The 25,240-nt window shown below is 46.3% G+C and overlaps 1 protein-coding gene across 1 annotated transcript in view; it reads left to right on the forward strand.

The window, feature by feature from the left end:
* The first annotated feature begins 17,407 nt into the window (after window positions 1-17,407).
* The window catches only part of LSAMP (limbic system associated membrane protein), a 321,315-nt gene continuing 313,482 nt past the window's right edge, over window positions 17,408-25,240 (forward strand). Inside the window, exon 1 of the mRNA XM_075710257.1 lies at window positions 17,408-17,562. Within this exon, the coding sequence (XP_075566372.1) occupies window positions 17,408-17,562 (155 nt within the window). The remainder of the gene's footprint in view (window positions 17,563-25,240) is intronic.

The raw sequence follows: 25,240 nt of genomic DNA on the forward strand, positions 1-25,240 counted from the left end.
AGGCAGGCCCAGGATGGGCCAGGAGTATGGGGACAGGCAGTGCCTAACTAATAGAGTTATCAAGTTCAGTGGGGAAACGTGAACTACAGCTCCCCGGAGGCATTCTCTTCCCAGAGGCAGATGCAGTGTATTGTTGAGAGACTGAAAACAAAATGCACTAAATTCAGAATGGCAAAGCATTTTGGTTCCGTTGAAAACACTGAAATTTCCTCATCAACCTTGGCTTTTTTTTTTTTAAGCACTCTTCATTTTGGAATTTTTAAAAAAGTATTTCAACTCTTGACTCTAATTTAGGATGAAAACCAGTTATGAAGTTGTTGGAATTTTCCACAAGGAAAAAATTCTGATTTGTTTTTTCTGAGCTCAGCTTTAAAAATTGAGGTAGCTGCACTTGTTTCTGTGAAGTGCTTTGATATCCATGGATGAAAAGAACTATAGAAGTGCTAATTATTGTCATACTGGTTTTAATTATTCTGTCATACTGACGGAGCGACTGCCAGTTTTCAGCCAGCAATAGTTTTTTACAAGATGTTGTCCAGTCCACAGTTTTTGTAGAAACAGTCAGATACTTCTTAATTGTTCTAAAAGAAAGAAAAAAAGAAAATCCTCTCCATGCTCGGCAGCTGCTACAATCCTCTGATGGAAGTTCAAATCTGCCTGCATTTGTACAGGATGCTAGTATCAGGATGGTAATGAAGAGAGGAGATGGAAAGCTCCAATTGCTGCATATTAGGGAGAAAACAGTGGGAATTGCTAGCAAGGGTGAGACGCTCTGAAATTTGCTGTGTACAATAATTCAAAATGGAAAATGCGGTTTCCAAAAATTTGGGAAAGGTGTGGTTTTCACCTCTTTTATTATTGCTGTTCTTGTTATTTATTTGTAGTACATTTTATTCTTTCTCTGAGAAGGTCTATAATGAAATACTGTATTTCCAGTCAGCTCAAACAGACTCAGCTGAACTGTTTTAATTCAAACAGTTCACAGATAAACTATGTTTACCTGGCAGTATCACTGTCTCTCACGAGAGCTGTAGTTTAAAGGCCTTGGCACACTCCCCTCTTTTCAGCCATTCTGCCTGGCTGTGCTACAGCCCCCCTAAGGCATCACTGCCTCATCTGAGGCCAGTGCTATGTCAGTGGAGTCCCGTGGCTACACTAGAAGCACGTGTTTATCCCTACAAAACTACCCAGCAAAAATCTGGGTTGTTTACCTACGGTACTCCAAAAAGACAGAGTACCCGGTGAGACACAGCCAGAGCAGCATAAGTACTGGCCGGAGCTTAATGCATGCCCTAAGGGAGGATCTAGGACCAGGCAAACAATATGCACGAGCCTATCTAGGGTGTTCTGTTCTCATGGTGCAAATATCAGTGCCGTGATTTCACTGAAGGAAAGGAGCCATACAGGACCAGAAGTGACCAGCTGTTAGTGACCTGAGCTGTTAACCGAGTATAAATCGGGACATCTGTAGAAATGGGCTATGGTTATTCATATTACACAGCCATCCCCCATGGGACAAGAAGTTGCCATGCAGAAGGGACATCAGTGGACACGAGTGGGTAACTCAGCTCCAGAGGTGCTACATTTTGGTGCAGGCACTTTCTGCCTGTGCAATTTATGGGAATAAGATGGAGCTGTGCAGAATCTTTCGTAATTGCATTATGCCTTCTAAAGAAAAAGCAGTTGGCAGGTCACTCCCTCACTGCCATGGCTTTGTGTCCCCCTATGTCAGCAAACTGTTATCCAGGGCAAGCAGTGACTCTTCAAGACTGACACTGGGCAGTTGGTCTCCTTGAAAAGATAACAGTGATACTCCTTTGGAGAAGAGACTTTCTCCCCCATGTCTGGCAAATGATGTGTCAGATTGTTAAAACACAGAGGTGATTTGCCTTTTCCCCATTTGCACTCTTTGCATTGCTTTCTGTTTATTTCCAGTGAAGTAGTCTAGTTCCTCAATGCCAACATGATGCGGCAAATGGAAACCTAAGCAAAGTCTTAAACATCCAAGTCCTTCCACGCATGTTTTTTTTTTTTTTTTTTTTTTTTTTTGGGGGGGGGGGTGGGGTGGCGGGGGAGAGCTTATTTAGGGTACGTTGGGTTTTATTAATATGAATTAGAAAGATTTGTCCCATCTCTGCAGTTACTACTCAGTTGTTGCCTGAGAATTAGGAGGCTTTTAAACAGATAATGTACAGTTATTTTTCTTGTCCTGGAGAGAGCCTGGTGGTTCTCTGTGTGAGTCAGCTCTAGAGCAGAGGAAGTACACACAGTGAATGTGTCACCAGGGCCTTGAGAGCCTCATGTAGACTCTATGATGGTGATTTGGTGCCTGATAACTAGATCTGTGGCCTGGTGACGTCCAGGTGACTGTCCTGCCTGAGCAAAGAAAAGGGCAGAAGGAAGAATATAATTTCTTCTTCAGTGAGTTGCACAGAGAAACAGCACAAGGGAAGTGAAGAATATATGGGGACCAGTCCACACTCTGAAGGGGCAGTGGGTGTATTTAAAGTGTTATTGTTCAGAAGAGGCAAGAAATTTTCTTTTGGAATCAATATTGAAAACCATATTTTGAGTCATGTAAAAGCAACTTGCAGATTTGGGGAAATCCTACCAAATGTTTTAATTTAGGAAAGAAAAAAACCAGACTGGATTCACAACAGTACTGGGACAGGTAGTGTTTTCTTTCCTACCCAATGGTCAGAAGTCAGGAACCAGAGCAAGACAATTTCAGGATGAGCCTCAGTTTGTCTCTGAATTGACATGCTGCAGTTGAAATTGTGCCAGCCTGCTGGCAGGCCTCCACTTTCCTGTGTCCAGGATCAGGTCCATGCTATAAACTTCTGTTACTCTAATCATAGGCATGAAGAAACATGATGCTGAATGTGACTCTACAAGAGCTGAAGTGCAGGTGCAGCTCTCTGGCCTTGTAATCTTTTTGCTAAGAGTGTTTATTGGGGGAATGGAGAGATAGGAAGTACGTTACGGCTGCATCAGCAGTATGTCAACTTCAGATGGGTTTGCCAACATAGCTAAACCTTTACATCTTTCTCATGGGAGCTTTAAGGTGAAGCTGTCTTTGGGGGCATGTATTAATAGTCTAATGCAAACAAAGCAGTATGATTTTAACATATGTTAAGCATAATGGCAAGAAGTAGCCTAAGGTTTAACTGAGTTTTAATATGTCATGGAAGCATACTGCCTTATTTGTGCTAAGCTGTTAATACACATTAGCTAGTTCTTTGTACTTCCTAAATACCACTATGGACAGGGCAAGTAAGAGTAATTTTCTTAAAAGAACATCTGTACCACGTTAAAATCCTAAATGCAGTCCCTGATTGGAGTTTTCCTTTCTTTTGAAGAATGTAAGTCTTACTGTGGGCTTCTTCTGTTTCCTTTTGAGGTGGTCTGGTGAGGGAATAATAAAATTTTTTTACATTGTTTTTTCTTCTTTATTTCCCATTGCTTATATTCCAAGTGTTGTTAAGAAATAATCAGAAAGCATTAATCATTTCTCTGGCTGGTCTAAGACAAAAGGAGAGAATCTACAAATAATACTGAATGTTTTGGGGTTTTTTTCCTGAAACACTTCCTAGTCTTAAACTTTATTTCCCTTTACCTTAATTTTTCCAAAGTTTTCTATTCTGACTTAGTATTAATGTGACTTAGTTGCTGTGGTTGCCAGATGAGTCATCAAACCAGCTTTGCATCTTTCAGCGGATGCTAGTGTTTGGCATTCACTTCCACGCTGGCAAAATAGTGGGGGGAGATGAGAGGTATAACCTGCTGGGGAAAGTTGTCCTGAACTGCTGGATTCAGGGAATTGGATAAAGTTGAGCAGCTTGCACATCCTTTTTGGATTTGCCATTAGAGCTTCATTAGCTCCACAATCCTATCCTCCTCCAATCACAAAATATTTTTCTCTGTATACCCAGCCCCATACAGCTATCCAAACACATATCTTTATGGAAAGATATTACAGAAACTAGAAACAAGGGACTCTGGCTTCACTTCATAAAAGCTCTTGGGTGTGCGGCTAAGCTAAGGGTCATGTGTCCAATACTAGTGACATCTTGAATCTTTGTGTTGGGAGCTGAATACATCTAGTAAACTAAAAGTACACTGCATGTTCCCCAGTCATCAAGACATTGACTCTGTCCTGGCCAAGATACTCAAACAGCATGTTTCAAGGTTGGCTCCTGGGGGTGAGGCAATCTTTAGGAAGCTTGAGAACCATATTGGAAATTTCAAGGAAGACTTGATCTCCAGATGAAAGAGGGGTTTTCTGTCCTTTCTGTCTGGGCTGATTTGTTTTGCTCTCTTGTTGTAAGCATTATTCCCTGAAAAAAAAAGACCACGGAGCTTAAAACTTTTTTTCCTATTCGGTCATCCCAGTAGGTTGGAATATCACATATGCCAGTCTCACCTCACTCGCTCACACACATGCACGCACAGAGCATGATGGTGTCATATGCCCCTTTCTACAAAGGACTGTACTCTGCCCCACCCTCACCAGAGTTTCTTTCCTTATGGACTTGCAGTGCCTGGTACATCACCCGCAGCTCTGTTGTTCTGTGTAAGTGGAATGGGGAGAGTTCACCCTGTGTGAAACTTAAATCCTTTGTGCAATTCTCTGTGCCAGCAAGAGCAAACCACCTTTTCGGTCCAAAGATTTAAGCTGTAACACATTCCCACTTTCCTGTGTATAAACAGAACTTCTGCTTCATGGAGCTTTCTTATTGCAAAGCTTTGAGGGACTGCAACCACATTATGTATTAAGTGTTGATTCTTTGCAGCTTCCTTTAGACATTTTTGAGTGCTCATGGTCTTTCTCTGCTTCAGTCAGCAGTGCTTTATTTGCACAGTGGCATAGAAAGAGCTGTCCAGTACAGAGCCCTTATCAGAGTCCGGCTCAGAAGAACGTAAAAGCAGCAGGGGCCATTTGGAGGCTTTCTCTTACCTCTGTAAACATCTGCATGACTGCTGTCAGCATTTGTTTACAGACATTATGTTTACCAAAATGCTTAAATTTCACTTCAACTTCATGTGTGGTTCCCTTGGCTTTGCTTTTGTGATGTTAGTGCGAATTTGTTGGCATGATGGTTTTCAGTGAGTAGTCATTAGTCCTGTATTATCAGCAGTGTTACTCAGTGGGCAAATATTTTTGCATGGGTATCCCTGCTACTTGCTGAACCTTGACCCTTGCTTACAGTTATCTCAGTCTTTCACGCATGGAACAGAGGCTGAAAATTTCAGTTGTTATGAGCAACGCATCCTCAGCACCATCAGAGGTATAATGTGAACAAGGCATCGGCTTTTCATGAAGCACTCATCAAACACTTACCAACAGCGGACAGATTTGTTTCAGAAGTTCTCAAGCAATGGTGGGGGTGATCTGCATGGGATGTGTTGCTTGTGGCTAGGAGTTTGATCTGTTTGGCCTCTTGGTGTCTGAGTTTTATTGTTGATTGAGTGATGGTGATAAGACAGAGCAATTTGTAATTACAACATATTCAGCTAGTGCAGATTCCCAGGGAAATATTTTTGTGTGTCCACGTTTGTCTGGGATATGCAGAGAGTTTGTCTGAAGTCAGAGGAAGAAGCTTTTCAAAAGCTTACATTAGTGTATATACTCCATGTTGTTCTTTAGTAGAGGGGAGGAAGGGAAAGGTCCGGAATTAATCCGGACTTCCAGAGAGCCAAATCTGTTTGAACCCCTAGTATACTCTTCCCTGATAGCTAGAAATTCCCTTTCTCTTCCCTGGGTGCTTAACAGATCTTCCTGTAAGGTCTTCATCTGCTTCTCAGCACTGGAGGATTGGCCCAGCTAGTGACAGGACAGAGACAGGGCATGTCAGCTTTCTCTCTGGCACTACGTCCTCTCAGGTGGTTGCTTGGTATGTCCCAAACACACAGTCAGTATAGAAATAATTGTTGGGTTTGGGAACATGAGAACCTAGAGCTAGCTGCACCCTACTCCTACTAGCAGCTGACTTTTGTTACATAGTCTTTTTCCTGTCATCCCCTGGGAATTTTATTTAAAAAATACCAGTGACAGCAGAGACCTAAAATACAGCTCTTTCTGTGGTACATTATCCCTTTAGACTTGTATGGCCAGCAGTAAGAGACCAAAGTGCTTTTGGGTGTTGGGAAGCATTCAGAGATGAGTGGAGATGTCCCGTTGAACATCATGCTTGTGGTAAGAGGGGCCTGGTTTAAGGTACCTGCTCAGCTCTTTCTGTCATGTAATTCCCTGCAGATACACATGGGCAGAGAGATGCTGTAATGGGCTTCCTGCTGGCATTGGTTTTTACGTTCTCTTCTGCAGAAAGTGTTTCGTGAATAGGGACCTTAGTCTGAACACTTGCTTTCACTTCGTATTGTGTTCTAATAATATCACACAAGAGACATGAAATGGCTTTGATCATAGGCAGTAAATGCCACCAAATATTCTTCTTCCTGCAGCCTTTTCCTTGCTACATTAAAAATTCATGGGCAATAGCAGCTTCTTCTTTTCAGGACTTAGCTACATCAGCAGATGGGGAGAGTGGGCAGGAATACTAGGGCATGTTGATGGACAGAACAGGGGTGTCCTGACAGAGCTGGGAGCAGGAGAAATCTGCACTTAATTTGCTTATGCTGGGTCTGTCTGAGGCCAGTCAGATTCACTGTTTGTTCCTCACTTTGAGCAATGAACTTACTGGAAAATTGTTGTAATTCAGTTAAATGGATGTGAATTTGAAGGCATGCACTATACATGCACTATATATATACTATGCACTATACACTCCTTTGCACTATACACTCACCAGCTGAAAGGAGCCTCTGGTAAACCATTTTTACCGTTCTTTTTCATGACTGTATGTGAAAATTTCCATGTTTGCTTTGTTCTTTGTGTTGCACTCATTCCCCAGCCAAGAGGCAGACTCAACAGGTGAAAGTGTAGCCTCACTGAAATAGGTGGCAAAGCTCCACATGATTATATCAGGGCCAGGATTTGTCCAAGGGGCCTCTGCCTGTCAGGATTGCCTTTGACAACTCAAGACACTGATAGATAACTTCAGTGGGAAAATTCTTTGAGCTTTAGTCTCCTTCTTCCTCAGACCCTCTTCAGATCAGTAGGTTGCAAGGGCCTACTTGAGCAGGTAACTCCGTGCATTTGGCAGCAGTGTTTTATCATCCCAAGCCTCTAAAAAGCTCTCCTGCCAGCTCCTTTGCACTATACACTCACCAGCTGAAAGGAGCCTCTGGTAAACCATTTTTTACCGTTCTTTTTCATGACTGTATGTGAAGAGTGGTTGTCCTACCAAAAGCTCAGAAGCAGATGCTTGAGGGACTCAAAGCCCTTTATTTCACAAATTCAGGCCCTCGCTAGATTCCTGCTTATATCTGGCAAACACAGGACAATTTCTTGCAGACAGAAAAAATAGGGTGAAAAGGTCTTATGGACAGTGACTCTGACTAAAAAGTAATCAGCAATAGATATTCCCTAAGGATACTTGAGGTAGCCTCATCTGCAAGTGCTATAGGTCTGGTATCCGGGGTTCATCTTCCAGTCCATTCCTATATCAGAGGGCAAGTACGGAAGCGTGGAAGTGCCTTACTCATAGCTCTATCTCATCATCAAAGGTTTTCTTTGGGCTTTTTTGTTTGTTTGTTTTTTTGTTACCCTGCTCCGGTCTGATCCAACTGTAGTGATGTTTTCACATCCCCTGCCTTTGTTCAGCCAGCTGCCAGGGTGCTCTGACCAACCTGCTCTTTGTCCTTCCCTGGTCTTTGCCTGCTGGAAGAAGCTAGCAGGCTCATTACAGTATTCAAAAAATACTGGTGTGTTGTATAAATCAAGAAGGTAATGAAATGTCGCTGAAGACCAGGACTATGTGCAAATCCCCGGGGGTTTCACAGGAGGCAATGCTTCCGTTCCTGTTAGGGTTGTCGGCTCTTTGTTTCATAAAGCCCCACAAGCTGCTGGATCTAACAGGTTGCTAGAACTGAGTAAATTATCAGTAGAGGGGGCTGTTTGCTGGCACTTCAGGGCCTGAGCCTGGCTCTGACAGGTTGAGTTCCCACAGAGATTTTATGCCCCTCCAGGAGAACACCTGCCTATTCTCACTCTTGTCTGGAAGCTTTTATAAAAGCCCCCCAGACCTCTACTTCAGGGAGCTGTTTCAGGCTGTGTGCATCACTCATCCATCCCTGCATTGGCAATGTTGTAAGCAGGGGTTCAGAGAAGAATTTCTGTTCCTCAAGAGTTACTGCTTTGTCCAATAGGTATTGCTTTGTCTGAGCAGTTTGCAATTATGTCCACACTCAAGTTTGTTTCACCTTATCCAAGTTGATTTAAACATGAGTTGGGATGAGGCTGAATCAGGGTGGTTCTGAGACAGGGTTCTGCTGCTGCTGCAAGCAGTGAAGCCCACAGGCCATAGAGCTGTGCTGCCACTGCATCTGAGCATGGGACTGTGCTGTAGAAACTCCTTGGTCCTGTCTAACTGAACAAGCTCCTAGAATCACCTCCAGCACGAGCCCTCCTCTCCCCGAGGAGCCACCTTATTTCTGCACCTCTTGGTGGGCAGGTCCTCCATCCTCTCCCCCTGCCCCCAACTCCTACTTCCCTCTTCCTCATGCTTAGGCTTGGACCTACAGTTCCCACTCCTGGCCCTACTTCTGTGTTATCTGGCCTCATCCCCAGGACAGTGCTATTAATCTGGCATCTGCCAGCTCTCTTAGAGGCTGCTGAGAATACCCTGTTTCCCTCTCTGGCACTAGGTGTTGGGCATTTGTGGCAAAGTATGGGACTAGAAACAAAAGTGGTACAAAGTGAGACTCAAACAGGTACAACACAATTTTTCAAGGAGATGGTATCTAACAACAGATGACCATTTAATCTAAGCAGACAAAAGCATGATTCGATTCAGTGGTTGGATGATAAAGGAAATAAAGTTTGTGCTTAAAACAACATGAAAAATTCTTAACCTGAGGTGGTAATTAATCATTAAACCCACTGACATAGGCTAGAGCTCTGCATTGGGGCTGCTTAAACCAAAGCCGAGAGCCTTTCTTTAACAAGGTGCTCTGGCTGAGCCGCTGGTTGTGGCTTTTTGCCAGAAGTAGTGGGTGAGTTTCTGTGGCTTGGGGCAGGCAGCTGGACAGGATGATCTGAGAAATCTCTCCTAGCTTTAAAATGTATGAATTTGCCTGAGCCTGAGAGAAACAGGGCATGGGAGCATCCTAGGAAAGGGAGAGAAACTTAAAAATACCAGTGTGAGGAGTTTGGAGAAAGGAGCATAGTAGTGTGGGAAAGGGGAAAAGAAAAGCTGAAACATTAGAAAGTGTATGTTGAAAGAGTAGACAGGCGGTAACTCCAAATGCTGATGCAGAGATGTCCCTGACCTGTAGCCTGTAAGAATGGTATTAACTGAGCCTGTGTCTGTGGGACAGTTCGCCTGGCTTGTCATCTTGAAAATCTGGACATGTTAAAGATTAGTTTTCTTCATCTTCAGACCTGAATGCAGTGAAATGATTGGAAGTGTTTTCAGAAGCTTGAATTCAGGCAGGTCATAGTTTCAAAGGGACCCTTCTCCAAATTCCTGCATACAAATTTCTCTCTCAGCTTGTTGCGCATGAGGCTTTCTGATAGTGCCTGGTCTCCTGATAGCATCACAAATCTTGAGAATCTTTCTTGTCTCGCTGAAGGCCTCAGTTTAAGTTTCATAAAAGCTATGTGGGAGCTTCTGTAATGGACAAGAAAATGCACAGCACAACAGCCTGCTGTACTCTATTCTTCACAATAAAATTAATTCTCTGGTGATGATGAATGTGTAGCATGTATCATTTCAGCAAGACTTGGAGCTCTCTTCCGAATCATCACTGTCAGAATGATTATTCTCATCCATTAGCATTGTGTTGAGAATGCCACGCTGGAGCAGGTCGTTGAATACACAGCAAGGCTCAAGGGAATGGGTTTGACCATCTCGTAGTTGTATAGGATTCCTGTCTGCAGTGATCATAACATCCCTTGTAACTGCCAGACGGTCATTTTGGGGACTGTTAATGAGTATGTTAGATCATGCCTGGCGTGTTCTGTAGATTGTGTCTTGCAGGGGTTTTCTGTATTGTAGTGTCAGATCACCTTGCAGTCTTCTGTGCTTCAACCTTTGAATACAGTTGGAAGCTAAGGATATGTTAGGATCTCCTCTGTGTAGCTGGAAACTTTGACACGCCCTGAGAGACAAGACAATTTTAAACAGTTACATTAGGTATCTGCTCTGAAGTGCCCTCAAGAGAAGATTTATCTCTCTGAGGGCAGAGGGAGCCTAGGGAGATTAGCTTTTTACGCTTTCATGAATGCCTCATTAAGTGATTTACCCAAATTCACTGAGGAAATTGGGACCAGATATATCCCAAGTCCTCCTAGAAATTCCCAACCTCTGGGTCATCCTTCTGCTTGTGTGTTGGGAGGGACTGTTAACTACTCTAGCCTTCTTCTGTGAAGTCGATCCTAATTACTTGTGCTGAGGGCTGTAAATATTCACCAGTATATTGGGAGGAAAGTTTTTGGGGGATAGTGGGATAGTAGGCCTAAGCAGATAGACTTATTGCCTTCCTATGGGAAGTGAATTATTTAAAGACCTGTAGGATTGAACCCTGGCTCCACCTGACTCATCAAGTGTTACTTGACATTGGTGAAACAATGATTTCACCCCCAAATATAAAAAGAAAACAGATCTTGAAGCTGTCCTCCATGGGAGGTATGGACTGCTTGTCTAGATTTGCATAGCCACGTTTGAAAATACAGTCAACATAATACCTTGTCTGCATGAGAAATGTCAGAACTGGGATGAGCTCTTTCCCCACTTCGGATGCCGTGAGCTGGCCTTCCTTGGGAGAACAGGTCATGGAGTTTCCCACCGGGGCTGCTGACTCAGCTGGGAGATGGCAGGCAGCTTGGCTCCCTGCCATGCAGCAGCAGTTGCTGAGCAGCGTGGCCTCCCGTGGTTTCAAAGTGATTTGACACCCCCTGACAAACAGCAGCTGCAGAGCCCAGTTCTGAGGTGTCGGTAAGGAAGTCACTAATGATACGTGATATTTCAGGGAAAAGGCAGCGCCATGCTCTCGATACTACCAATTGCTTTTATGCTTGTTGCAGTTGTAAGGCTGGAAGGGTGACTTTTGTTTTAACTAAAAGGGAAGCACGCTCTGTTTCTTGTTCCTCTGAAGTAGGAAGGACCTGTTGCCAATGACTTTGTAGTTCTACAAGCACTTGCTGGGGTAGCAACCAGTAATTAAGGCCACAAACCAATTGCAGTGCTAATTCTTTAATCGCACTTGGTCATATCCTGATGTAAAAAGGCATCTTCATATTTTCCTCCTGCCCAAGCTTCAGATTTGGTCTTTAACTGAAGGTGAAACTTAAGTCTGAGCACAAAATCTCTTTATCCAGTTGAATGAGGTTTTTCCTTTCAAAGGTGGTAACACAGTTTTCTACCCATGCAGCACAGAAGTAGATGAGCTTCAAAACTTAAGGCCTCGTATTTTGCTGGTGGAAATCAGCATAGCTCTTTTGACAGTGGTGGTGATATGTCAGCTTACAGCAATTGAGAACCTGGCCCTTGGCCTCTGAATTGTCCACACCAAGGTGATCAATTGTGAAGCCAGACCAATTGCATAGTAACAAGGTTACAAACTGGTGCAAACCAGCTATTGTTATTGTACAAGAGGGAAGTTCTGTTACAGCTCAGTGACCACACTTAGAGGTGTTGTGCATGCATGTTATCATCCACGCTTATGACCTGAGTACTCTCGATGCAATAAATCCATCTACCTGATGAGGTCCTTACTTCAGAAGAAGCTTGGTCTTGTTACAGTACATGTCTGGATGTGAGTCTCAGGCCTAAGCTGGCTTTGATTTTTCAGCATCAAAATCCAGTTCAATTTATAGACTTGCAAAATACTAATAAAAAACCGTGTCTGTCTTAAAATAAAGCACATGCTGGAATGGTTGCTTCTAGTATTAGAGCCATCATACACATAGACCTTTCTCAAACTGCAGAATTTTGCCCTATAACCTGTCCTCCATAAGTGCCTTGGGGATATAAGTAAGTGGCATCGATGTTCCAGTCAGTACGGGATCAAGTTTGGTGGACAGCATCCTGTCCTTAGCAGACTTTCTTCTTTTCAGTTGTCTCATAGAAATTATTTCTCCGCTCCGTCCAGCAGACTCTGGCCTGGTGTAGATGGAGGCCGCTTTATCAGGCAGGTGTAGCTGAAGGAATGAGCAGAGTACAGCCTACATGACCTCTCTCTTTGAGTCTGAGGAGACAGGCATTTACCATTGAAAACCTACCTCCTCTTCAATTTGCCTCTAGAGGCACCTGCTGCATTCAAAGGATTTTCCACCTCTCCTAGCCCTGCCTTTCCTTACTCTCTTCTCCTGTGGCTCCCTGAATCCCAGGAACCAAAGGGGAGTGAAACACAGCTGCTTAATAAAATGGTGTGGGATGCTACACTTGCACAGCAGGGTAGAAACGTGTGCATGTAAGAGCTGCAGGTACAGGAAGGAGTTGAGGAAGGAGAGATCGCTACACCCCTGCTACAGTCCCTTACTCTTCTTCCCCATGTGCTGAAACCCCTTTGGCTCTTCCCTGTTCCTCTCCATAACTCCTCTGCCAATGCAACAAAATTGCATTTTTTCTGCATGGCTGAGAAGCTTTGAGCAGGCTCTGCTGCTGACTACAGCAGTGTATCTTGACTAAACAGGTTATAGCTCACAGAACGTCATACGTTTTCACTCATCATTGCAGATACCCTGAAAAAAGTCCCTAGGTGCTTGGACTCTACTGGCAGAGCAGGTATACAGTCCCCTGAAAACAATCATGTGGGTCCTGAAAGGGTCTGGAGACTTGTGTGAGCAGTTCTCTTGTATTTTTCAGAAATGTCTTTTCCCTGATTCCAGTGAGATTTGGGAACAAGTCACCAGTTTTGGTGTAGTTGGTAGGGAATGAAAGTCAAGTGACAACAGTTGCCAGTCTGTGGTGTGAGCTGATGAGCTTCATTTCAGCTCCTAGAGGGCAGCCATCCACATCATACAGATGGCTGTTGCAGTTGGCATCGCGTGAAGGTTCCATGGATCACTCTGCTTTTAGCCACCTCAAATGCAAAAAAAAAAAAAATCCCTATTTGTGGCCAGAGTCCATGCTTTAAGTTTCTGTTGGCTCTCCATGAAAAGCAGATGGCACTTCAGGCTTTCACAATGTCAGTCCCTGAGTATCTCTAAAACTGAGCTGCCACACAGGTAGGCAGAGGTGACCCGAGTACCAGTCCCAGAGCATCTCAGCACTGCATATTTCAGTGGAGTCTCCCTACCCAGGGCCAGCATGGAGGGTGTCTCCTTTGGCCAGCTTAGACGCCTAGGCTGTGGTGTCTTCAGCACATTTCCCTCAAAGCCAGGGAGAGTAGGCAAGCCAGGCTGTGTCTGCTCGTGCTGATGTTTTCCTTCAAGTTTGCACGCAGAGCCATCCCGTACCCACAGTGTGGAAACACAGACACCTTCCTAAGCCTGTTGTCCAAGCGTTTCTGTCATGTCCTTGGTGGTGCCGTACAGCCTGCGCTCATCAAAGGGTGTTGCTCTAGGCTATGTTCCCTCTGAATAAGGTGTAGGTGTTTTGCGTTGGAGGAAGGTGATGTGGTACCTGTAGAGCTGGGCTCATGCTGCCCCCTCCGTTCCTGAACTGCATAGTGACAAAATTTGTTCAGTTGGGCTGGCCCTGCCAGTCCGGCACCTACCTGGAGTATTGGGAAATGGCATTAAAGATGGCAGTATGGATTTGTGATGTCTGCACTCCGATTGTTTACCTGAGTTTTTCCTCAAGTTTTTAGAAGGTAGGAAAGTTAGAAAGCAGACCTGCTGTTTCGTTATCTGCTTCCAGTAGGGGGAGATGGGTCCAGAGAGTTATTTCTTCTGGGAACACATACAAAAACAACATTATTTATTTTACTCATGAGGTGCTTTCGTAGGATTTGTGTGATTTCTGCTTGTTTGGCCTTTATACCCTGGCAACCCCTTCCTTTTGCTTCTGTACGCTTCTAAAAGCAAATAAGACCTATCAGCTTTAGGTTTTGTTTTTCTTTTATTTTTCCCAAGGTTTGCAAGACCCTCAAGGGAATTTCTTCCTCATCTCTCTGTTTATTATGATTATTATTATTAAATAGTTATGCTATGGTGGTTCTAATGAGGATTGTTTGAATGTGTAAGAAGATGAAGACTTCCTCTGTACTTCCATCTCAGCAGAGAGGGGCTTCCGAGTCCGCTGTGACACGCACCACTTTGTAGGGAGGCATGGCTACATGCAGTCCCACCTCGAGTCAGGATGTAACCGGAGTCTGGGGACAGGATACCTTCCTTTTCCCTCCCTGAAACCCCCCTCTGTCATTCTCTGTATAAAACATATTGGTGCCACTTTCCACGAACTATATTTAACTAAGCATTAAATTTAGATTTAACTGGATAGTTATTGCCTCCTAAGTAAATACTCTGAGATAAAGAAATATTTAGTGAGCTCTAGCAGTTGGGTGGCAGATGCTTCTTGCATTGCATAATAGTTAATCTTTGACAAATATGTTTTCCTTACTCCACTGGCATTTAATTAACATACAATAGCTCTTATCAAATGTAGATGAAACATATGTGGGAGACCCTTGTAAAAAAGATCCATGCAACTCTCTGGCTTGCAGGAGGGGTGCGTTTCTATCGTTGGTAACTTCATATGGGACCGGGTCTTTTAGCTGTACTCAAACTCTGTCACAAGAGTGCAGAGGTTTCCTCTTGGTGATGCCCATCACCTGGGATGCCAGCAGCCTGATGGCATCTTGCTGTCCCTTGTGCTGTCCGTTGCCCTAGAGCAGTGGCTGCTAGTCTACTAGCAGCATGATCTTCTTCAGAGCCATACCCTTGCCAGGTGAAATCTCTCTCTGCAGTAGCTTGGGAACATCCAGTGTGTGGATTTAACCCCCCAGCTCCTTCTCGTTGCTCCACTTCTCTGGTGCCATCTGCGTCAAGTCTCCTGCAAGGGGAGATGTCTGAATCGGCGCACTCCTTGGCTTGAATACAAAGCAGTCATCTCTCTTGCCGCTGCATGCGTGGCACTGGAGCTGTGGTGTCATGACCTTAGCCCTTAATTTGTGGGCCTTTAACACATGCAGGGATTGTTTAAGCACTCATGGACAGCACAGCCTTTCCATACCAAGGCTGCAGGGGCCAGTTTCTAGGGGTTCAGAAAGCAACTGGACGCATTCCTGGAAGCAGAAAATCAATCGAGGGCCATTAACTACAAAGACACTGCCACTGGCTGGGGACATGCCTTGGCCACAAATCACAGGAAATTGGAGAAGTGCTCTGGGGCAGTACCGTTGCACGCTTGCCTTGTGCTTGCGCTCTGCCCTAGGCATTGGCTTTAGGCTGCGCTCAGAGACAGGACGCAGGGTTAGAGGGCACCTTGGATGTGATCCCATGCGGCCATTTGTATGACAGAGAGCCATTCCTTATCTCTCTCCAGTTTGGGTCCGCTGTATCCCCGTAAGGTTCCAGGAGCAGAGGTAAAGCAGGCAGCGTGCACAAGACCTGGGTTTTTTTTCCCCTTCCTGCGCCCGCACGCAGCAGCGCTGTGGCCGTGCAGGACAGCAACTCACAGCGGAGTTCCCCTCAGCTTTTCTTGCACCCGCTTCTTTGGACCCCCCGCAAAGCACCTCTTCCCTCTTTGCTTCCCCCTCCCACGCCCCGCCGTGCCTTGGCCGCAGAAGGGTTACGCTAGCCAAACATCCCTAGGAGCAGCTCTCCTCACCCCTCCTGCAGGCAGAGGAGAGCGGGCTGGGGGAATGGCAGGCAGGCATCAGCAGTAAAACGTACGGCTTGTTCCTCTCCATAGATGTAACCTCCCTTCTCTTGCGCCGGTGCCGGTGCGGGAGCTGTGGGAGCTGTGGGAGCGCTCCCGGGTGGGCAGCGCTGCCGCCGGGCTCGGGGCTCAGCTGCGGGGAGGACAGGCCGAGTATTCACACTGCGGGCAGCTCAATACCAGCATTGTCTCCGGTCCATCCCTCAAAGGCTGGGAAAGGAGCTGGGGGGGCGGGAAGGGCTGAGTGGAGGGAGGCGGAGGGAGGGATGTACAACTGTTTATCTGCTGAGAGGAAAGTCTGAGAGGGGGGGAAAAGCAACCTTTGAGGCTGCAGAGGCTAGTTGCCAAGGATGCTGCTCTGTGAATCGGCTAGCTTGTGGCTTTGGGCCGCAAAGCCAAGTTGTTTGCACTTTCGCCCACAGCTTCGTTGTGTGACCCCCCCCCTCCGCCCCCCCCAGCGCTGTCTCTTGCCAGCACCGGCCGTATCTTCCTCCATCCTCTCTGCTCCGCTCCCGGTGCCTCCCGCCCGCTCTGCCTCTCCCGGCTGCTCCTGTCTTCTCCTCTCTGCTTCCCGGGTCTGCCTCCGCTTCCAGTTCCCCGCTCGCACTCCCCTTCTCCCTCTTTCCCCCATCCTGCTTTCCTTCTCCAGCCCCCTCTCCCTCGGGGCTTCCCCCCTCTGCCCTCCAGCCCTCTCCCCTTCCCATGCCCCCTCTCCCTGCTGCAGTGCCCCCCTCCCTGCCTCCCCTCCCCTCCCCTCCCCTCCCCTTCCCGCCGCGGGCCGGCTGCCGAAGGCCCGGCCGTGCCGCCGCCGGCGCCGTTCCCCGGCCGCCCGGGGCAGCCCCGCTCCCCGCTCCCCGGCGGGGGCCGCCGCACCCCCGGGAGGGGGTCGGGCAGCGCCGCTCGCAGCTCCCCTCCCGCGCCCGCCGCCGCCGCGGTGCCGAGCCGCCGTCTCAGCAGTGAGGCTCCCTCCCTGCCTCCTCCCTCCCAGCCTCCTCCCGCCCCGCTCCCTCCCTCGCTCCGCCTGGGAAAGTGGGTTAGGAAGGGAGCTCGGGGCTGGGAAGCTGCACAGCCGCGCACTGGAGCAGGACCATCCGCTCGCACAGGACTCGTCTTGTTCCTTTTCCTTTTTTTCCACCTCTCTCCATCACTCCAGACGGGTCGATTTAATTATTATTGGGTTTTAATTGTTTTGTTACCTGACTTTTTCCTCTTGCCTCTTTTTTTTTTTTTTCTTTTTTTTTCCCCTTTTTTAATTTGAAGGTTGTGCTAAGACTTTTTTTGGAAAGCCTTAAAAAAAAGAAAAGGGGGGGGAAAAGAAGCCAGCAAGAGACTGAAAAAAAAGGAAGAGAAAGTGGCAGCTAAGGAGGACTGTGCAATCACCTCCCCTTCCTGGGGCTGTCGATCAGAGCCAGAGTTGTACATTATTATTATTGTTGGTTTTCTTTGTACATCTGTCTATCCACATACACACGCAGAGAGAGACACACAAGTACAGACAGTGAAACTCGACGAGACCAGCCATGGTAGCAAGGGCTCAGCCTGATCGGAAACAATTACCGCTGGTCCTACTGAGATTGCTTTGCCTTCTCCCTACAGGGCTGCCAGTCCGCAGCGTGGATTTTACCCGAGGTACCGATAACATCACCGTGAGGCAGGGGGACACAGCCATCCTCAGGTAGGGCATTTTGCCAACTTTTCCTTCCCTATGTGTGTATCTGTATGTCTATGTGTGCAACATATACATGTGATGCGATACAGATTTGTGCGTGTATGTCTGCGAGAGTGTGTGTTATTTTACCTCTCGAACTGCAGTAGCAGCAGCTGCTACAAACAAGCTCTGCGTGTGTGTTTGTGCTTTAATATAAAAAAATCGCAAAGCTTTTCAAAACCTCTTGCTGCCACTCTCCTCTGTGTAGTGCTCTGGATCAAAAGAATTTCAGCGGGGAAATATCTGTTTGTGTTAGCCGGCTCTCGTGAATGTACATTTTCCACTAGCCCTGCAGTATCAATAGAGAAATTGAAAAGGGATCCAGCTGTGCTTGCCAGATGTTCCATTGATCTTCCCATACTTCTTTTTGTACCTATGCAAAAACTTTATCCCTGGTGCTGCCAGAACTCTCGGGCAAGTTCTTTTGGGAAGCTCTGGCTTTTAATTTTATTTATTTATTTTTCTGCCCTGAAGGGAGGGGAGATGGATACAGTAGTTGAAAAGGCTGGTGAAAAAATGGTGTAAGAGCTCCAACATTTATGAGGCTTGTATCTCATTCACTGTGTTGGTTTCTTTGCAGGGCTAAGTAGATGGGTGTATGCTGTGCCTTCATGTCTGAGTGGTTGTGATGAGGGTGTCTTTGCACATGAAGCCTTGTTCACAGCCGGTATTGAGAGTTATATTTCTGTATTCGTTGTGCAGGCTTTCTAAAGGTAGTTCTGAGGCTACTTGGGTTTTCAGTTAGGAGCGTCCCATATAGCTGAAACAGTCATCTTTTTCCTGTGGGTTTCTTTTCCAAATTCTGCCTTGTTCAACTTACCTGCGGTAACTTCCCTACTGAAGGAAAATTCTGTGCGTATGAGTGTGTGCACACACTGTGTATTATGGCTATAAAAGTACTGGACGTAATTTAAAATAAGTCTGTAATCTGTATGAGGAGCTGATAGTGCACAAACCCTGAAGCATCAAGGGAGCAATTCCTTAGCAAAGCTAACAGCAGCAGCAAAGTTTTCTTTCTCTGAAATAAATCCTGCTAGATGTCACCAAATGGTCTGCTACATGATCCCCTGTGTCCTGCATCCCTCTCATTTAATGATAGAAGGGTATGTGAGCTAGCAAGATGGGATCAGGGAAGAAGGATGCTAGAAGAGGGATGTGTGTGTGTGTGTGCGCGCGCGTGTGCGTAACCGTATCGCTTCTCTCTGCTCCCGTGTGCTGGGTTGTTTTGATCCTGGAATATCCGTTCAGCAGCTTCCATTCCCCAGCTCTCCAGACTTGTTAACTCGCATGTAAGATTTATCCACACGGAGTAATAGGATTTACAGAGTAATTCATCTGCCTTGCATATGCGATGGAAGGGGTTTAGATGCGACATGGTAAACACCTAACAAGGGGTGTTGCCTCTGACTCCGGTTCCTCTCCTCTCCCTTCCACTCGCTAGCAATTCATATATCCCATTAACCCTTTTCTAGCGGGACTCCCAGCTGACTTATCCCATTTTTAAAGGCAAATCACTTCCATCATTCATTTATTTCAGAGGGGCTGCTCAGGCAGATGTTTGCTGGCATATGTTTGGTACGTACAGCAGCAAAGTCATTAAGCTCACTTGCCCAGCCAGGGGTCACTGGATTTCTATTTCCCACTTAACCTTGGAGCTTTTGAGTTTATCTAGGTGCTGTGTGCTAAAGCTGCATTTGCAGCAGAGAGGGCTGAGCGGATGGTGGAGATGGTGCCTGCATGTGCTGCGTGTAAAGCGTTCGTCAGCAAGCTCAACGGGGCTGCATGGGAGAGTGGTTTCGGTGTTTGTGTGTGGAGTGCGTGGCTTGCCAGTGTTATGTCAGGCACTAAAATAAAACACCTGAGTGAGGTGATCCAGCTGTGTCAGCCAGATGCGTGCCAAGTGACACAGTTCGCAGGAGCAGCACGCCACTCAGCCATGTAACTGCTTGCCCCAAGCAATACGGTGTTCCTGGCAGGCTGCGTTTTTTCTGTCAGAAGTGACCGTGGCCAGTGCACAGGCTCTTCCTCCCTCAGCTGCCTTCCTAAGCTCTTTAAGCAGATCTGGCTGGCTATGTGCTTTTCATGTTTCCTAGGAAAAGCAGCTGTCTCCCTTCCCTTTCCCTGGGACCAGCCCCAGCTTTCCGGGACGTTTCAGTCCCTCCTTCTGAGGAGAGGCAGAAGCCAGGCTGTGCTGGGAAACAGGACTGCCACGTGCGGCTGGAAGGGGTGAAATTTCCCTCTGTCCCGTACAAGTTAGGTCCTCCAGGATGACATTTGATTCCCTCAGTTTTAAAGCTAAGGGTTGGTTTGCTAGCTTCCCCCTCGCTGTTTTCCCTGCCCCTCTAAAACATAGCTCACTTTAAGACAGCCTTGTGTTTGAAAAACTCCAGCATCTCGCTCTCCCTGCCTGTAGATCCACTAGTGACAATGCAAGGCGAAGAGCTAGATGGAAAAACCATTAGATGATCTATACTAACTGTGCTCAGAGCAGTTCTTTACCTCCACAGAGAGATAGGTAAGAGATTTCTATACAGAGATCATATCGCCTATCTTTGCTATGCATCTACTTCAGAGGGAAGAGGGAGCGTGCAGCGGCGGTTTACCAGTGCCCAGTAGCTCCATCCTGTAGCTTGAAGGGAAATGAAAATGTAGGAGGAAGAAAAAATGTATGCAGTTGGTGAGACTTAAAAGCAATGTACATAGTGATCATATAACTAAAAACATTTTGTTCTTGTAAATTGTGGTGCAAATCATTCAGCAAAGCACCAAAGACAGGGTATTCTGAATGATTCTTCTCCTTTGGGGCCTTATACATTTGTATATAGTGTTACACTTGTAGGTGGAAGAATGGGTGGGTGGACTGTTCTATGAAGTGGAGAAAAATAGTTTATTATAAGCCCTAATGTTCCTAAAGGAAGCCATTCCTCTGGAGCTTCATCTACAGCTTGCTACTCAGAACAGAATTATTCTGAGAAGTTTGGATATGACTTTTTGAAGCTATGGCATTTAAAATACTAACTTGCTATGGACTTTTAAAAAATGTTCCTAACTCTATGCTGGTTCATCTCCTAAATGACCTGGCAGCAGATTTGATTCATTTGTTGGCCTTGCTGAAGGTTGATGACTTTTAGTGAGTATTTGGCATGGGCAAGTTAGGGAATTGCAGAGAGAGAGAACAAAAATAGCCCATGATAGACTATCCACAGGGAAAAGGGTAATGATCCGCTCCTTAGAGCAAGGCTGAAAAGGGAGGAGGGGTCTGAAAGCTGCAACAGGTGAAAAGGGCTGAGCAGAGCTTCTGGTGTTCAGCCAGCTACAACTAAGACAAGAGAGCAGGATGTTTCAAAGATGATGCTGTATATCAGAGAGCCTGTCAGGCTTGCTAAGGTTTCATTTTTTAACTCTGTCTTAGAATCATAGAATCATAGAATCATAGAATCATCTAGGTTGGAAAAGACCTTTAAGATCATCCAGTCCAACCATTAACCTACACTACCAAGCCCACTCTAGACTAATCAAGGGTAGACCAGACTAAACCATATCCCGAAGTGCCACATCTACCCGTTTTTTAAACGCCTCCAGGGATGGTGACTCCACCACCTCTCTGGGCAGCCTGTTCCAATGCCTGACCACCCTTTCCGTAAAGAAATTTTTCCTAATTTCCAGTCTAAACCTCCCCTGGCGCAGCTTAAGCCCATTTCCTCTTGTCCTATCGCTAGCTACTTGGGAGAAGAGACCAACACCCACCTCACTACAACCTCCTTTCAGGTAGTTGTAGAGAGCGATAAGGTCTCCCCTCAGCCTCCTCTTTTCCAGGCTAAACAACCCCAGTTCCCTCAGCCGCTCCTCATAAGACTTGTTCTCCAGACCCTTCACCAGCTTCGTTGCCCGCCTCTGAACACTCTCCAGCACCTCAATGTCTTTCTTGTAGTGAGGGGCCCAAAACTGGACACAGTATTCCAGGTGCGGCCTCACCAGCGCCGAGTACAGGGGGACAATCACCTCCCTGCTCCTGCTGGCCACAGCATTCCTGATACAAGCCAGGATGCTGTTGGCCTTCTTGGCCACCTGGGCACACTGCTGGCTCATGTTCAGCCGGCTATCTACTAACACCCCCAGGTCCTTTTCGGCCAGGCAGCTTTCCAGCCACTCCTCCCCAAGCCTGTAGCGTTGCATGGGGTTGTTGTGACCGAAGTGCAGGACCCGGCACTTGGCCTTGTTGAACCTCATACAGTTGGCCTCGGCCCATCAATCCAGCCTGTCCAGGTCCCTCTGCAGGGCCATCCTACCCTCCAGCAGATCGACACTCCCACCCAATTTGGTGTTGTCTGCAAACTTACTGAGGGTGCACTCGATCCCCTCATCCAGATCATTGATAAAGATATTGAACAAGACTGGCCCTAAAACAGAGCCCTGGGGAACACCTCTCGTGACCGGCCGCCAACTGGACTTAACACCATTTATCACTACTCTCTGGGCTCGGCCACCCAACCAGTTCTTTACCCAGCGAAGAGTATGCCTGTCTAAGCCGTGAGCTGCCAGCTTCCCTGAACCTTATTTTGAGTATTGAGAGGGAACTGTGTGCTACAATTCCTGCCAATGTTTTGCTTGCAAGATCACAGTCATGAGGTTGTCAGGTTTTGTATGCAACTTCCCGCCTTGGTGTTAGAAAAAAAGAATCTCCAAACAACAAACACACAAAATATCCCCCAAAACTAATTAAAACAGGAAAAGAAAAACAAGCCCCAACCCCAAATCTCCTTTCTGTTTACGTGCCCCCAGCATCCCCTCCCACCTCATTTTCTCTGCAAGTGTTAGGTGCACAAAGGCAGGGACCCTGTACTTTGTTACTCACTTCCAGCCTAGGGAGGGGATGAGAAATGGGAGGACATTGGCTAAGCGGGACATGTACAGCTACTGCAACCTGGGGAGGGAGGGAACCATGCCCCTGTGTCATCTTTGGCCCTTAAGATGGGTTAGAAGCAAAATGGCAATGGAGTCCATGCTGCGGGATCAGGTACCTGTACAGCATGTAGGGGGAAAGATCAGCTCTCGCAGGAACCATCACAGCAGCTCACGGCAAAGTGCCTTTGAAGCACTATTCTGAGGGCGTCAGTGGGAATTGCAGGTTGCCCAGGGCTTTTAGTAGTCCTGGCACAAGGGCAAATGTGGCCTTTAATGACTTCTGAAATAGAGCTCATTGCTAGCTGGAACAAAAATGGGGCACATCCCCATTCCCATCCGCTCAGTTATACCAGTACAAATCCACCAAAGCCCAAGGGCACTGCCAGAAATACCGCATTTGTCTTTGGGGCAGATTCCCAGGGACTGATAATAAAGAGGTACGAGTGACTCATACAGGGCTTAAGCTGCTGAGTGCTGCTCAGATGATGCTCAGCCGTTGGAGAACTGGGATCTCGCCAAGGCCAGAATTTGGCTCATTGTTCTTGAGTTTTTCCAAGCATCAACTTTTCATCAAGAATTAAATCAATCTGATGCTGATGCACTGATGAAAACCAACATTTAACTGAGTGTGCAATTTCCATTTTTATCAGGTATTTTTAAATAATACGAAGTTTCAGGATGATGGCACGTTTAGGAGCTTCCATCCTAATGGGTACTTAGTTTCTTCGAGTTACACGTGTCAAAGGATGGGTTAGAATCAAATTACCAGCAGTAGTGGTAGAGCACTGTTGATGTAATCCTGCAATATAAGCAATTTATGCAATCTCTGTTCTTGGCCTCCCAGTATTTTGCTGATATTCTACATGTAGAGCTACGCTAGAGGACAAAGGCACCTCAGGCACAGTAGCAACACAGCATCACAACAAAGTTTATGCCCTATACAGTAATTTTAAAAGAAAAGTAAAAGCTGTTCAGATTACATTTATAATTAGCATATGATTTATAACAGGGAGCACTGAGCTGAGCCCTTTGCTAGAAATGAGAATAGGCATGTTCAAAGGTATAATGCTACATAATAATACAGCCTTGGCAGTAAAATTGTAACCTTGATTATTAGTAGTGTTGTTGTGGCACTTAAAGGCCGCCACTAAGTTGAGGCGGTCTTTGTATTAAGTGCCACGCGAGCACAGAGCGAGAGCGAGCCCCTCTTCCGCAGGGCGTGCAGGCTATTAGCTGGGACGGGCAGAGGCTGGGGGTGGGCAGGAGGCGGCTGGAGGTGAGGGGACTCGCCCAGGGTTGCACAGCAGGGCTCAGGCGCACCCAGCCTAGCGACCTATCCATTAGCTTGGGTTGCCTTTCGGCTCAGCCAGGCGACAAACGAGGTTTCCGTAGTACGTCCTCATCCGCGCTGGTATGGACTACAAGACCCAAACGCTCTTCTTTTTCTCCAGTATTTGCAAAGCCTTCGTTATCAAATCTAGCGTACATGTGTCGAGAGGGTGTGTCAGGATCTGTGCAAAAGGGGCTGTACTCTGCTGATACTTTCCTTCAAAAAATACATATATATATATAAAAAGAAATGTATAAATGTAGTAACAGATGATGTTGCAAAACTTCCAGGTCTGGCAGCAGATGGTGCCATTATATGAAGGCACACATGCATACATAGATATGTGAGTGTGCATGCATACATACGATAAAGGAAATCGCAGTATGTATATGGTCAGAGACTGGTGATTAGCACTTCTCCTTATATGCACACAGGTATACATGCAGTATTTATATATGGTGTGCCCAGTGGTGAGCGGGGCCTTTGCGATACTGCGTTTTCTGCAAAGTGGGACTAACCCACCACAAGCGAGGGTGGAATGGAAATTAGAAAAGGAAAGGCTCTTTCTTTGGTGAAATTATGTATGTTTAATAACACTGTATGTATAATTTGCATTCAGAAAGATGGAGGAGGAGAGACAGTATCAGACTGTATGGTTTTAACCTCCTCCCCTGAGTCTGCACACACACTTCAGTTTGCAGCTAAGTACCATATGTTCTCCTACTTAGTTGGCATTAAAATTTATATAGTAGTACGTGTTACCTGGAGTGTCTCAGAGTCGGTACCTCTTCCACTCCGCTCCCCTCCCCAGCAGGTCATAAGGAAAGACCTAGTCTTAAAATAGCTCGTAGTTACTGGAATTTGCTGTCTCATAACTATAAGTTTTCAAAATATATATTACACGTACCTGCCCTTTATATCCAGACCCACAGACATCTGATTCTGACAGAGCTGCAGGGCCACAGCTCACTGCTGATGCAGTGGCGGGGCTTCGACAGGCTTATGGCCAGGCTGAATATAGCCATTTTCATTGAAGGTACCTAGTTTTGTTGTCCATCAAAATTCACTCTGGCTTGTGTGAACTCGTGCTCTGCTGGAGTAAGTGCAATGGAGGGCACAAAGGTGAAGTCAGGAATTTACTGAGTTTTCTTTTACTCTTCTCTCACTGAAGAAGAAATGAATGTGATTTTCAGCTGAATCTGACACCAAAGCATTTGCTTCAGGCTTCAGGCACATCTAACGTGTCTGGTTTTATGGTAAGTAATGGGAACTAATAACGATGAGTTTCGCCTCTGCCTAGAAAACAGCTATTTCAAAATAATCTGAACAGCCAATCTCCCCCACGCATGTATATTTCTGCAGATTTTTATTAGGAGCAACTCGGTTGTGTGGGAGAGGCCGGCTGTGACC

This window comes from Pelecanus crispus, chromosome 1 (genome assembly GCF_030463565.1).
Source record: "Pelecanus crispus isolate bPelCri1 chromosome 1, bPelCri1.pri, whole genome shotgun sequence".
NCBI lineage: Eukaryota > Metazoa > Chordata > Aves > Pelecaniformes > Pelecanidae > Pelecanus > Pelecanus crispus.